This window comes from Rhinatrema bivittatum, chromosome 2 (genome assembly GCF_901001135.1).
Source record: "Rhinatrema bivittatum chromosome 2, aRhiBiv1.1, whole genome shotgun sequence".
In the NCBI taxonomy this organism is placed as follows: Eukaryota; Metazoa; Chordata; class Amphibia; order Gymnophiona; family Rhinatrematidae; genus Rhinatrema; species Rhinatrema bivittatum.
The window spans coordinates 80,365,040-80,380,166 of NC_042616.1; the positions used below are offsets into that span (position 1 = coordinate 80,365,040).

Genomic DNA, 15,127 nt, shown 5'->3' on the forward strand with positions numbered 1-15,127 from the left:
CCGAAGCCATCACATTTTCCAGGGGAAGAGATAGGTCTGTGTCCTGCCGGTGAGTCAACTTTTCACTAATCCAAGATGCCTCCTTCTTTAAAGTTTTATACCTGCAATTCCTGTCAAACTTTGAATTATCCTAGCTATCAGAACTGTCTAGCCTGTGAACTTGTTGGTCAGGAACACTGGTCATGCAATAACTGCAACAAGAAAAATGTCTCTGTCTATCAGGAGTGTTTGAACTGTCTGGCTCCTAAACCAGGGTGGTGGAAATGCTCCTGTCTCCCGTGTTTGTTACCTCCCGGCAAACCCTGCCCCTGTTGTTCTGCTCTAGGACCAGCTGTGCAATTAGAAAAAGCTATCAGCTCTCCTAACCAGTATTCTGTTTCTGGCTCAACTAAAACAGACATTTTTGCTGGCAGTTTGTGGGTAGAAAAACCCAGGACTTACCTGGCCAAGAAGGCTTCTGTGAGACCAGTGCTAGAGCCTCGGGAACAGGTTTCTCTACAACGGAGAGAGCTGATTAACTCTAGCAGGGCTCAGCTTCCCACAGCTGCCAAGTGGACACTAACGAGCACCTTCCCTAGACGTCCTAGAACTGCCTGTGCCTTCTCTAAACTGCTCCTCCAGAAACAAAATCAGGAGCATCAGACTTTGGCTCGAGGTATCAAGCCCACGGCAGTACAATCTGTGTCTTCCATGCACACTACCTTTAACCATGCTACTCTGCCATCTGAACCTGCTGCACTACCCCGAGAAGAGCCTGAGTCTGCTGAACCGGCCCTGCTGCCGTCCTCGGAGGGGTCCGCACCAGCCCTGCTGACAGACTTTCTAACTCTGCCATCTGAGCCTGCCGAACCGGCCCTGCTGCCGTCTTCAGAGGGGTCCGAACCAGTCCTACTGACAGACTTCCTGAGTCAGCCATCGGAGTCTGCTGACCTGGTCCTGCTGCCACCCCGGGAGGGGTCCATACCGGTCCTGCTGCCACCCCTGGAGGGGTCCATACCGGTCCTGCTGACGCCCCGAGAGGGGTCCGAGCCTGCTTCATCGCCCCGAGAGGGGTTCGAGCCTGCTTCATCGCCCCGAGAGGGGTCCGAGCCTGTTACAACGCCCCGAGAGGGGTCCGAGCCTGCTTCATCGCCCCGAGAGGGGTCCGAGCCTGCTTCATCACCCCGAGAGGGGTCCGAGCCTGCTACAACGCCCCGAGAGGGGTCCGAGCCTGCTACAATGCCCCGAGAGGGGTCCGAGCCTGCTTCATCGCCCCGAGAGGGGTCCGAGCCTGCTTCATCGCCCCAAGAGGGGTCCGAGCCTGCTACAATGCCCCGAGAGGGGTCCGAGCCTGCTTCATCGCCCCGAGAGGGGTTCGAGCCTGCTTCATCGCCCCGAGAGGGGTCCGAGCCTGCTACAACGCCCCGAGAGGGGTCCGAGCCTGCTTCATCGCCCCGAGAGGGGTCCGAGCCTGCTACAACGCCCCAAGAGGGGTCCGAGCCTGCTACAATTGCCCGAGTAGGATCCGAGCCTGCTGTACTGGCCCAGCTGCCGCCCCTGGAGGGGCCTGTACCGGTCTTAATGCCGACCTTGGAAGGGTCCGGACCGGTCCTACTATCGCCTCAAGAAGGGTTACGGACTATTTCTCTGCCCCAGGTGGGGTTTGTGTTCCCCTTGTCACCCCAGGAGGGGTTATGGAAATCTGCACCGCCTCTGCTACCCCAGGAGGGGTCTAACCCTGCCGCCTTGTCCCAGGAGGGGTTATGGACTATTTTTCTGCCCCAGGTTGGGGTTGTGTCTGCCTTATCACCCCAGGTGGGGTTATGGACTGCCTTATTTCCTCGGGAAGGAGTTGACCCTGCCGCATCACCCCCGGAGTGGTCTCCCGTTATTCTTGATTACCTCCTGCACAGATGGGATCCAGGAGGAGGGGGAGGCCTTGAGGGGGGGGGTACTGTTACGGCTGTGGCTGCTGTGCTACCGCCTCACCACCAGGGGTCCCTCTAGGGCTGGCTTTCCTGACAGGCCCAGTCCATCTCCTATGTCCACTCTATGCTCTGGGTGTGCCCTCTTAACCCTGCCTGACAGTTGCCTCGGTGCTTCGGCATCGAGCTCACCTGGGCTCCCTGCTCTAGCCTGCCTTGCGTGGCCTTCGGGCCTATCCTTGCCTTGCCTTGCGCGGCCTTCGGGCCTATCCTTGCCTTGCCTTGCCTTGCGCGGCCTTCGGGCCTATCCTTGCCTTGCCTTGCCTTGCGTGGCCTTCGGGCCTATCCTTGCCTTGCCTTGCGCGGCCTTCGGGCCTATCCTTGCCTTGCCTTGCCTTGCGTGGCCTTCGGGCCTATCCTTGCCTTGCCTTGCCTTGCGCGGCCTTCGGGCCTATCCTTGCCTTGCCTTGCCTTGCGTGGCCTTCGGGCCTTTCCTTTCCTTGCCTTGCCTTGTGCGGCCTTTTGGCCTTCTTCCTTGATTTCCATACCTGGCCTACGGGCCTTCCGTGTGTGTGTGTGTGGCCTACGGGCCTTCTGACCTGCCTTGCCCCGCTATTGGTGTGTGGCCTACGGGCCTTCCGTGTGTGTGTGTGTGGCCTACGGGCCTTCTGACCTGCCTTGCCCCGCTATTGGTGTGTGGCCTACGGGCCTTCCGTGTGTGTGTGTGTGTGGCCTACGGGCCTTCTGACCTGCCCTGCCCTGCTTACTGTGCCCTGACCCAGCCTGGACCCAGACACTGCTGACTGCTGCCTGCCCTGACCCAGCCTGTACTAGACTCTGATTCTTGCTGCCTGCCCTGACCCAGCCTGGTACCTGACTCTGTTTCGAGCTTCCTGTCTCTCTCCACCTGGAGCCACCCTGCTGGGTGGTGTGCACGACTCCTGTCCGGAGCCCAAGCGTAACAATTTCTCTCTTGCCTGGATGCAAGGATACTGTTGAGTATAATAAAGTGAAGCCCTCCAGAAAAAACTGATGGGGATTAAAGGGCAGGGAAATAAAAATTAGATTTGATTATAGGTAAACAGGGCTCCTGCGATGGGGGGGGGACAGGGGAGGGGTGGGGGTGCAACCCATTCTGGGGGAGCGCCGGGACAAGAAGAATCTTCTCTGTCTTTCATACTGCTGGGGATCAGCGGGCAGAGCAGGCGCTGTTTCCCCCTGACCTTCGCAGCTGATTGGTTTCATTCTGCCCAGAAGGACTGATGAGATCGGGGGGGGGGGGGGGGCAGAGCAGCCATGTGAATGCTGCTGGGATACAGAAAGACGAGGGGGAGGAGCAGCAAAGAAGAGGGAGAGAGCAGGAAGGAAGAGGAAAAGAAGGAAGAGGGGAAGGAACCCAACAGGAAGGAGGAAAGGGGAATAGGAGAAGGAGAAGATGGAGCAGAGAGGAAGAATTTAGGAAAGATATAAGAGGGAGAGGAGCAGGAGCAGAAGCGGGGATGGAAAGGGGATGCAAGCATAAAGTAGCAGGGCCTCTATAGCAGAAGAAGAGCCAGAATCTGGAGTGGAGGTGGAGGAAGTCTCTGTATCAGCTGTTGAAGGATGGAGAAGAACAACCTGGAGGAAGAGGTGATGATGAAACGGAGGCAGGCTGGGCAGAAAAGGGGCTATGGATTGTGGAAACATAGGTGGAGGGGACAGTGGACCATAGGAGAGAGCAATGGACTGAAGGAGGAGTGGACCAGAGGGGGGGAGCAAGGGACCAGAGGGTGAGACAGGCAAAGGTGGAACCATAAAAAGAGAGCGGGCTGAGGGCGCCATGGCCCAGCCCTCCCCTATATGGCATCATTTGAATGTGGCCTGTGGAAAATAATCGGGGATTCCTGTACTGCAGGATTTGGGTTGTGCTGTGTGCAAAACTAGAGCACGAGTCAACCAGTGTAACCAGCTCAGACCAGCACAGAGGTGGTACCTGGAGGCAGAACGCGCCTCCCATCCACTGCACCAAAAGCATTCTATTGTGGGGGCTGTAGACTTTGCAGTATAATGAGCATGTGCTATTTTGTAATAAGATATAGAAGTCCAGATTAAACCATTTGTTCCAAAGTTAGCCAGACAAACAGTGGGTTTTAAATATCTTTCCGGTTCCACTGCCCCTGACACATCCAGCTATGTAGTTAGCCAGCTAATTACTTACAGGCCGATACAGTACAGTGTGCTCCGGCGGAGCAAAAAACCCAACAGAAATATGTACCCTGGCTCTTTCACACTCACGTGCATACACACTTGCACATATGCTCTGTCACACATACACGCTCTCTTACACACACTCTATCGTGCTCCTGCACACACAATCTCCTGCACGCTCATTCACACGCTCCCACAATGCATGCTCTCTTACATGCTTCTACACCTGAATGCTGGCACTCTCTCATGCTTCTACACATGAATGCTGGCACTCTCTCATGCTCCTACACCTGAATGCTGGCACTCTCTCATGCTCCTACACATGAATGCTGGCACTCTCTCATGCTCCTACACCTGAATGCTGGCACTCTCTCATGCTTCTACACCTGAATGCTGGCACTCTCTCATGCTCCTACACCTGAATGCTGGCACTCTCTCATGCTCCTACACATGAATGCTGGCACTCTCTCATGCTCCTACACCTGAATGCTGGCACTCTCTCATGCTTCTACACCTGAATGCTGGCACTCTCTCATGCTCCTACACCTGAATGCTGGCACTCTCTCATGCTTCTACACATGCATGCTGGCTCACAAGCACACTCTCACGCACACACAAGTGCACTTTCACTGACATATTTTCTCACACACGTGCTCACTCCCACATATGCATGCTGGCTCACACACATGCACACTTGCTCACATGCACGCTCGCTCACTTTTCACCCACCTTAGCTTCTGAATTAAAAAGAAAATGCTTTCACTTACACTGGTCAAGGGGGATCCAGGCTGGGCTGCCTGTTGATGATCCTGGAAGTATCCCCTTTTCTATATATATAGGTGCTGTGAGTATCTATCACACAAGCAGGGCTTTTTTCTGCTGTACTAGTGAGGAGCATTAATGATGTCAGAGATGGCACTGGTATAGTGAATCACGCTGCAGCAGACATTTCTCCCCCCAATACAAATAGGTGCAGTGAACCTACACTTGATCTGTGACCTGCACAAGAGCCTTTATTAAGTCTACATAAATAATCATCAAAGGCCCATAAACCTGACAAAGTGAGAAAAGGTTCACTTTCTTCTGGACAGTGGTGATTTCGCTTTCTTGTGGGTGAAGGAGGAGTAAACTAAGAAGGGATGATACACACTTTCAAACTCCGGTGTTAAAGTTTAAACTTTTTAATTTTTTTTAAGTGTGAGTTGGATTAATTAGAGCTTGACATCCTTCCGTGAAACTAGGGATACATCCAGATTCCCCCAAACTGGTTTTATCACAAGGCCTTTAAGGCAGTGGTCCCCAACCCTGTCCTGGGGGCCCAACAGCCATTCGGGTTTTCAGGATATCCACAATGAATATGCATGAGAGAAAATGTGCATGTTATGGAGACAGTGTATGCAAATTTTCTCTCATGCATATTCATTGTGGATATCCTGAAAACCCAACTGGCTGGGGGGGTCCCCAGGACAGGGTTGGGGACCACTGCCTTAAGGCACCTAGACATCAACCTCAATCCAGTATATTGGCAGGTGCAAGTAGCAACTCCAGCGTCCACCCTCCGTTCAAAGCAGAGCCCAAGTCCGAGGACACATTTACAGCAACCGCCTCATGCAACACTGCAAAGCAAGTGGAGGCCAGCGGCGAGCTCTAGTGCACTGGAAGAGTCCCATGGTGTGGGAAGAAGAGAGCTGAAAGGTCCAGATGTTAGGACAGGGGTGGGGTATGGGTTTTTTGTTGGGTTTTTTTTTTGTTGCTGTGACCGAGCATAACGGGGGCCCGGGAGCAGACAATAGTGTGAGGCCTTCAGCTGGTGTGGGAGATCTGCTGGCTACCTCCCAGCAGCAGAGGAAAAGGCAAAGACAGCAGCGCATGGAAAAGCCACGAGAGCTCTTACTGCCGACGCATTGCGAAAGCGGGAGGGGTACCCGAGTAGAGGAGGGAGCAGGCCACAGGCCCCACGCTACCGCGGTGCTGGTTGGGAAGGAGAGCAGGAAGCAGGACTCATGCCGCCACTGTGATAATTAAAAAGTAGACCACAGAAAGCCTTAGGGGAGTTTCCAGCTTTAAGAACTGCTACTGCAGAGCTGGTGCTGGTCGCGGCAGCTCCGCCAGCATGGGGGCCACTGTGACCAACAACCCATGGGATTGGTCAGACCGGCCCACCGGGGCATGCCTGAAGCCCCAATAAGCCAACCCACCTCGAGTGTATATAATAAACGTTAGTTAATATCTGCTGGCTCCACCTAAAATTCTATGCTGATTTTCTGGTGCTGGGATCCTGCTGCTGGGCTTGGGCAGCACAATCAGCCAGAACTGAGGGCAGGGCCATGCTTAGAAAACAGAGCAACACATTCACCTGCGACTATCACCACTGTTGGTCACATCCAGGAATCTGACGTGAGACAGCTTGATGTGGGACTGCCATTCTGTTTGGATGCAAATAAGACTGAAATCCCTAAACTGAAACAAGCTGTTCTCTTAACTATGTTTGGGGGGAGGTTACATATTCCAACACATGCTTGCTGCTAGTTTCACCAGCCTTGCCAAACACTAACACGTATAAGGAGATCAGAGTGATACTAATGGCCCATTTTTCATTTATGCTGCCCATCATGGTGCAAATATTTCAATTCCACAAGCAGAATCTAGGTTGTAAAGAGAGCTTTGACATCCATATAGTACAAGGCTGACATTCTGCACTTTTAAATCTGCATGGAATTACAGAGCATTGCAAATTCACTGAACTTTTACACAGAATTCTATGTGACCAACTAGTCTGCGGCGCACAGAATAAGAACATAAAACATAAGAACGTGCCATACTGGGTCAGACCAATAGTCCAGCAAGCCCAGCATCCTGTGTCCAGCAGTGGCCAATTCAAGTCACAAGAACCTGGCAATTACCCAAACATTAGATCTCAAGCTACTATTCTTTATTGATTAATAGCAGTTTATGGACTTCTCCTCTAGGAACTTATCCATATCTTTTTTTTTTTTAATTGAAATTTTTATTGACACAGTCCAGGCAGACATTCCAATAACTCTGAACATTAATTTGATATTTAAACAAATTGCAATAAACTTTATACATCTTACAATGGCATCAGTATCTTTCTTTTCCTCCCCCCCCCCCCCCCCCTCCACCGTTGTTCCCTCCCTCCCCTCCCTCTTCCCCCCCTCCCTTAGTGGTGCACTTTGTCTCCCATTCTGAAGTATATACCTAAGCATCTAAATTATGGGGTTCAACCTCGCCCCCCTCCTGATTCACTTCCCTAATGATCCTCCCTTACTCATCCTCTCGGGGTTTTGATAAGATCATTTCGTAGACCAGTCAGTATTATACTCCCATTTTTCAGTTTCCCCATGCACCTCAATAATTCTTATACCACAGAAGAAAAGGTTCCCAAATCAATATATGCTTTTCCATCTTATCCTGTTGCTGAGCTCTAAAATAATACCAATAATGCATTTGCCAGAGTCTATGCGAGACTGTAAGAACTGTTGGCAGCCGGAACTTATCCATATCTTTTTAAAATCCGGTTACACTAACTGCTATAACCACATCCTCTGGCAATGAATTCCAGAGCTTATTTATGCTTTCTCCAATTTGTTTTAAATAAGCTACTTGCTAATTGCATGGAGTAACTGCCAGTCTTTCTATTATCTGAGAGAGTAAATAACCCATTTACATTAATCTGTTTCATGATTTTGTAGACTTCTATCATATCCCCTTCAAAGGTCTCTTCTTCAAGCTAAAAGCCCTAACCTCTTTAGCCTTTCCTCATAGGGGAGCTGTTCCATGCCCCTTATCATTTTGGTTGCCCTTCTCTGCACTTACTCCAGTGCAACTATATCTTTTTTGAGATGTGGTACTGGTGACCAGAATTGCACACAGTATTCAAGGTGCAATCTCACCATGGAGTGATGCAGAGGCATTATGACTTCCACCATTTTATTTGCCATTCCCTTCCTAATAATTCCTAAGATTCTGTTTGTTTTTCTTACTGCCCCAGCTCACTGAACTGGCAATTTCAATGTATTATCCACTATGACGCTTAGATCTCTTTCCTAGGTGGTAATTCCTAAGATGGAACCTAATATTGTGTAACTACTGCAAGGGTTATTTTTCCCTATATGCATCTCCTTGCACTTGTCCACATTAAATTTCATCTGCCATTTGGAAGCCCAATCTTCCAGACTCACAAGATCCTCCTGCAATTTATCACAATCCATTTGAGATTTAACTACTCTAATTTTGTGTCATCCGTAAATGTGATCACCTCACTCATTGTACCCCTTTCCACATCATTTATAAATATGTTGAAAAGCACTGGTCCAAGTACAGATCCCCAAGGCACTCCACCATTTACCTTTTTCCACTGTAAAAACAGACCATTTAATCCTACTCTCTGTTTCCTGTCTTTTAACCAGTTTGCAATCCACAAAAGGTCATCACCTCTTATCCCATGACTTTTTAGTTTTCTTAGATGCCTCTCATGAGGGACTTTGTTGAACTCAATCTGAAAATCCAAATACACCACATCTACCAGTCCTCCTTTGTCCACCCCATCAAAATAATGTAGGAAATTCGTGAGGCAAGACTTCCCTTGGGTAAATTCATGCTGACTTTGTCCTATTAAATCATGTATATCTAAATGTTTTGTGATTTTCTTCTTTATAACAGTTTCCACAATTTTTTCCGGCATTGAAGTCAGGTTCACTGGTCTATAGTTTCCTGGATCACCCCTGGAGCCCTATTTGAATATTGATGGTCAACTGGCCACCTTCCAGACTTCAGGTGCAATGAATGATTTTAATGATAGGTTGCAAATTAATTGTAATAGGTTTGAAATTTCATTTTTGACTTCTTTCAGAATCCTGGGGTGTATACCATCCAGTCCAGGTGACTCTTTAATTTGTCAGTCTAGCCTACTACATCATCTAGGTTCACCATGATTTGGTTCAGTTCATCTGAATTGTCACTCTTGAAAACTCTCTCCGGAATGGGTATCACCCCAACAACCTCTTCAATAAATACCGAAGCAAAGAATTTGTTTATTCTTTCCACGATGTCTTACATTTAACTTGCCAATGCTTATGCTGCTTTATCTTACTTTTTTCTGATGGATTCTTCTTCCAATTTTTTAATGAAGATCTTTTGGCTAAAATAGCCTCTTTCACCTCACTTTTTAACCATGCCAGCAATCATTTGTTCTGCCTTCCACCTTTCTTAAATAGTGGAATACATCTGGACTGCGCTTCTAAGATGGTATATTTTAACAATGTCCATGCAAGTTGCACACTCTTAACCTTTGTAGTTGCACCTTTCTGTTTTTTAAAAATATTTTTCTCATTTTGTCAAAGTTTCCCTTTTGAAAGTTTTTTGCTAGAGCCATGGATTTACTTATTGTCCCCCTTTGTCATTAATTCAAATTTGATCATATTATGATCATTATTGCTAAGCAGCCCAACCACTATTAACCTCTCTCACCAAATCCTGCACTCCACTGAGAATTAGATCTAAATTTCTCCCTCTTTCATTGGTTCCTGAACCAATTGCTCCAAAAAACTGTCATTTATTCCATCCAGGAACTTTATCTCTCTAGCATGTCCCGATGATATATTTACCCAGTCAATATTGGGGTAATTGAAATCTCCCATTATCACTGCACTATCAATTTCATTAGCTTCCCTAATTTCTCTTAGCATTTCACTGTCCGTCTCACCATCTTGGCCAGGTAGACAGTAGTATACTCCTATCACTATACTCTTCCCCAACACGCAAGGGATTTCTACTCATAAAGATTCAATTGTGCATTTAGTCTCATGCAGGATCTTTATCCTGCTGGACTCTATGCCATCCCAGACATAAAGCGCCACCCCACCTCCCAGATACTCGTCTCTGTCATTGCAATTTAATTTGTAGCCTGGTATAGCACTGTCCCATTGGTTATCCTCCTTCCACCATGTGTTGCGCCCGTCGGTCGCAGATGGCTGTGACCTTTGTAGCTTACCTCCTTTTCTCCTACAGTACTGAGTCTAGGGAGGTTGGCTGCCTCTGCTTCCACATACCGACCTCCATGGCGTGCCTGGGACGGCGTGGGCACTCCCGGCAGCCATCTTGCATCCAGGGTAATCTAGGGCACGCTCGCACCTGCCCCCTACTTGTACGCATCATGGCGGGAACCTCGGGGGCGTCCCCACTGCATGATGTCATCTGCTTTCAATACTTAAGCTCAGCTAACCATCCAAGCTATGAGGTAGCAAGGATTCCCGTCCTGCTTAATTCCGCCATTCTGGGACTTCGTCTCGCTGTTCCTGACTGGGTGACCTCGGTACCCGCTCCTCGGGGGCCTTGTTGCACCTAGGGCTATCTGCTCCTCGGAGAACCATCTCACTTTTCTCACCTTTCTTCCAGTGAGTTCATCACCGTTCTTCGGACAACCCGCCAGCGCTTGCAGGCTATACACTTGGACTGAGTATATTAATCCTCTCCTCGGGTTATTCATGCTGCATAATAAAACTATTGCCTCTGTTGTCTATCACTGTTATGATCCCGCATGTCGTGGTGTGTCCTCACAGGACTCCGCCCTGTGGGTGGAGTCATCTCCTCCATGACCCAAGGGCCCACTGCCTAGTTTACACACAGAATGTAACACCATGTCTCTGAGATGCCAATTAAGTCTATGTCATCATTCATTGCTATACATTCTAATTCTCCCATCTTACTTCTTAGACTTCTGGCATTAGCATTCAAAAATTTCAAAGTGTGTTTTTTGTTTGTATTTTCATTCTGCTTTTTAATTGATTGGGATTAATTGGAATTTTTTAGCTCAGGTGAGTCTTCAGTTACAGGCACTTGGACTACTTTTCTTATTATTGGAACCTCACTGTTGGGATGTCCTAATTCTAATGCATCATTAGTATCCTTTGAAGATACCTCCCTCCGAACCATGCACTGCTGGGTAACTGTCAGCTTTTCCCTTAACTTAACCTTCAAGGAAAACAAAATATTTAAAAAATAGAAGAGAAAGGGTCTTACAAATGCATTTATAAAAGTGCCACTTTTCACGTTTCCATATCCTGCCATATTCATTTCTAAAGTGGTATAGTATCAAAGTAAATAGTATATTTCATCCCCTGCCTGCCATTTAACTAAATCAGATCAAGATTAGGAAAATATGCACAACACATCACTTCAGAATTATACTCTTACTCTGGAGGCAAAAGCAACTACAGTTTTTGTATACTTTTGAAACTGAGAATTTTTCAGCAAACAGCATGCAGTCATTCAAGCTTTAAAAGCAGTCATATGTGTGCACATTTAATATATCCTGCCGAAGATGTTTCTTACAGATTATGAGATTGTGTCTCTGTACATTTTGAGCACACAGAATCACCACCTTCAGAAGGCATCCAAGATGGAAGCAGTAGATTATAATGCATGATGATCGGTAGGATTGTTGTAAATGTTTTCCATTCCTTCATATATGACAGCTACAAGAAAGGAGGAGTGGCTTCAGGCTTCAAGCATGTGGAAACAAATATGTATAATATTAGACGTCTCCTTCATGTCAAAGGGAAGAAAAACGTCTCAGCCACAGAGGTAAGCAGCCCTCAGCCATTATCGGGTATTCTGACATTCAGATTCATACAGAATGCAAAGATTTTTCATGTATTACAGTTGCAATATAGGTTTCCTGGTATATAGACCATAGAGTTTTGGATGTTTAATTTGGGCCTGTTTCTGGCAAATGTGCATGTATAAAATAAAAGCAAGTGATTATCAGGGTCACGTATGAGGGAATAGATCTGCTGAGATTACGCATAAGGATGGGTTTATCCGTCCCAAAGAAAGAAATGTGTTAACTCTTCCCATGTGGAGGATTCAGGATGAATCTATTGCCCTTATCTACTTTTTTTTACCATTGTTTATTTACAGAATATAGCACACAAACAAAATCACACATTTTTATTGTAGAGTGTTTTCCTAAGCTTTCTGGAAGCAGTTTGTGCTTGGGCTGTGCTAGGCACAGGGAGAATAATTTTCAAAGGCATGTCCATGGGTAAAAGGGTAGCTTATCTGTGGAAAATACTTGTTATAAAATTGCCCAGTGATATACAGCGTAAACTTGTGTGTTTACATCCTGTATACACATAAGTTTACCCAGGCTATGCAAAGGGGTTTGCACTTAGATTTTCAAAAGTATATACGTACATTTTTACAGAAAAATGTCTGCATACAAATTAGCAAGTGTAATTGTGGTGGCTAGTTTTAGTGGGAAAATATTCATAGCAAACATAAGCGTGTAAATTTGCTTTTAAAATTCATATAGCTTATGCATGTATTTGCCAACTTTCTTATATGGGTTGTTACAAAATTACTCCCTAAAACGGTTAAGCAGGCTTATTGGTTAGTGGACATTTTAATAAACCTTTCTTAGAAAAAGTCATATCATAATAATTAGGAATGATTGGTTTCTTGTGATCGATGAAAAGAAACAAATCTACTTGCTTTTCTACATGGATTTTTCTTATTTGGGAACTAAATAGATATTGCAGCTATATATAGTGTATGTATTAACACAATGTGTTTCATGTTATGCTATAGGTTGGACTTTCATGGGACAGCATCAACAGGGGGGATGTCTTCTTGCTTGATCTTGGAAAAGTGATCATTCAGTGGAATGGTCCAGAAAGCAACAAGTCAGAAAGAATAAGCGTTAGTATTGCAAAGATTATTTTACTCTTTTTTTGTTTTTCATAAAAACACTTCCTCCATCTGAAAGACAGCAGTGAAGAACAGCTAAAGGGAGGTTTACTGTATACAAGACTAGCTGTAAATGACAAGTTTAAAAAACAACAACTAGGGAAAAGCAAATAATTGGACATGCTGTTATTAGAAACTTCACTCAGCTTTTATTATAATTGGGTTTGTTTGGGGAAAAAACAAAATCAGAAGATGCTCAACTCAAATGGAGCATCTATACTAAAAGTCATTAGTATTGTTGGGTATTCAGATTTGGTAGTGGCTAATCTAGGAAAGAATTATTTAATTGGGAGGCACATTTAGCAGATATCCTGCAGGGTTTTTTTATTTTTGCTTTCTTTTATAATTAGCACAAAATAATTGACCTAGTGTGGGTGGCTTGAAGAAAGTGAATTTTTTGTACTTACATCTTCTCTCAACTAGTCTGTTCACCATATCACTCCTAATATTGAAGACTGATGCAATGTATCCTATGTTATTTGAGTGGGGAAAACATGACAGCCACATGGGTAATGAGTGAATTGCCCACTATTAAAATTAGGTCTTTTTTAATCTGTTTAAAAGGCTCTAATTTTCCTAAAGAATATACCTACAGTTAGAGCAAGTCTGGATTGTTAGTCTCTGTCATTATTCCCACAACTAGGAATTATTTTCATTTGCAGAACTGGGGACTATAACATTAGCAGTGATAGGAACAGCCTGTGATCATGTCATAAAATGCCCATTAGCTCTGCAGGCAACTGAGCCATGGGTAAGAAGTAAAACCACAGAAATGGAGAAGCATGACAGCAGAAAAATACCATATGGCCTAGCCACTCTTCCCATCCACACCAACTGTTCAGTTCTGCAATCCGTGCCAAGCCCTTAGAGATCCCCTGTACTTGCCCATTCTTTCTTGATTTCAGATACTGTCCTTGTCTCCACCACCTCCTTTGGAAGACTATTCCATGCATTCATCAACCTCTCTGTAAAGAAATATTTCCTTAGATTACTCCTGAATCCTATTTCCTTTCACGCTCATCCCATGATCCCTCGCAACAGAGCCTTCTTTCTATTGAAAGAGGTCTGCCTCTTGTGCATTGATATCTTAGAGGTATTTAAATATTTCTAGCATATCTTCCCTATCCCAGTTTCCCTCTAGGGAGTGGTTCTCAGCCCTATCCTCAGGGATCACCTGGCCAGTCTAAATTTCAGAATATCCCTAATGAATATGCATGGGATATATCTGCATACATTGTAGGAAGATCATACAAATATATCCCATGCATATTCATTAGGGGTGTCCTGAAAACCACACCTGACAGGCAGACTCTGATGACTGAGTTGAGAACCTCTGCTGTAGGGTATATGTATTTACATCTTTAAGTCTGTCCCCATATGCTTTAGAATAGAGACCATTGACCATTTTAGTAGCCACTCTGGACTCCATCCAGTTTATATTCTTTTGAAGGTGCAGTCTCCAGAATTGTCAACAGTATTCCAAATAAGGTCTCTTTAGAGGCTTATACAGAGGCAACATCTCCTTGTTTCTCCTGACTATTTCTCTCCTTATACACCCAAGCATCTTTCTGGCTTTTGCCACTTATCTTCTTATTGGCCACCTTAAAATCATCAGATATGATCATCCCTAGTTTCTATTCTTATTTCATGCTTAGAAGAATTTTAGCCCTGTAAGCAGTGGCTTGAATGGTGGTATTTTACATCATAGAACGCACGGCACTTACTAAATATGGTAAAATATGGTATAAATCAGCAAAGAAAAATAATATCACACAGCATCACAGCAATATTGTATAAATCAGTAAAAAGCAAATAGCATTACAATAATAAAAAATAAAGATTTAAACAAAGAAGATAAAGAGATCCCTCCCTCACAAGTCTCCCTATTGCGAGTCAACGTATCTGTGAAAAAATCGAGAGACAACAAGCCTGGAACCCTTGATGAGATGGCTAAGGTGCTCTCCCTTTCTGAGGGTCTAAAGACACTGCAATTACCATTTTTTTAATTCTTATTTTATGGCTCTAGTTAAGGTTTTGTAAGCTCAGTTGGTCTAATTAAAACTCACAACTCCAACAAGATTTATGTCTCAACACCTTCACAATCAGAATCCTTGTTTGTAGTCCTGTTTGCATGCTTACTTTTTGATTTGAAATATGAAATGGTTTATCTTATCCTATATGTGTTTATATATCTAGGAGGTGTGTAGAAGCTAGGAGGTCCATATTCAAAAGCCATTTAGATTGATAATATCTACTAAAACCACAAT

At 45.6% G+C, this 15,127-nt stretch overlaps 1 protein-coding gene across 1 annotated transcript in view; it reads left to right on the plus strand.

Moving 5' to 3' along the window:
• Positions 1 to 15,127, plus strand: part of VILL (villin like) — a 195,916-nt gene that overhangs the window by 112,107 nt on the left and 68,682 nt on the right. Inside the window, exons 5-6 of the mRNA XM_029588369.1 lie at positions 11,588 to 11,696; positions 12,702 to 12,812. Of these exons, the coding sequence (XP_029444229.1) occupies positions 11,588 to 11,696; positions 12,702 to 12,812 (220 nt within the window). The remainder of the gene's footprint in view (positions 1 to 11,587; positions 11,697 to 12,701; positions 12,813 to 15,127) is intronic.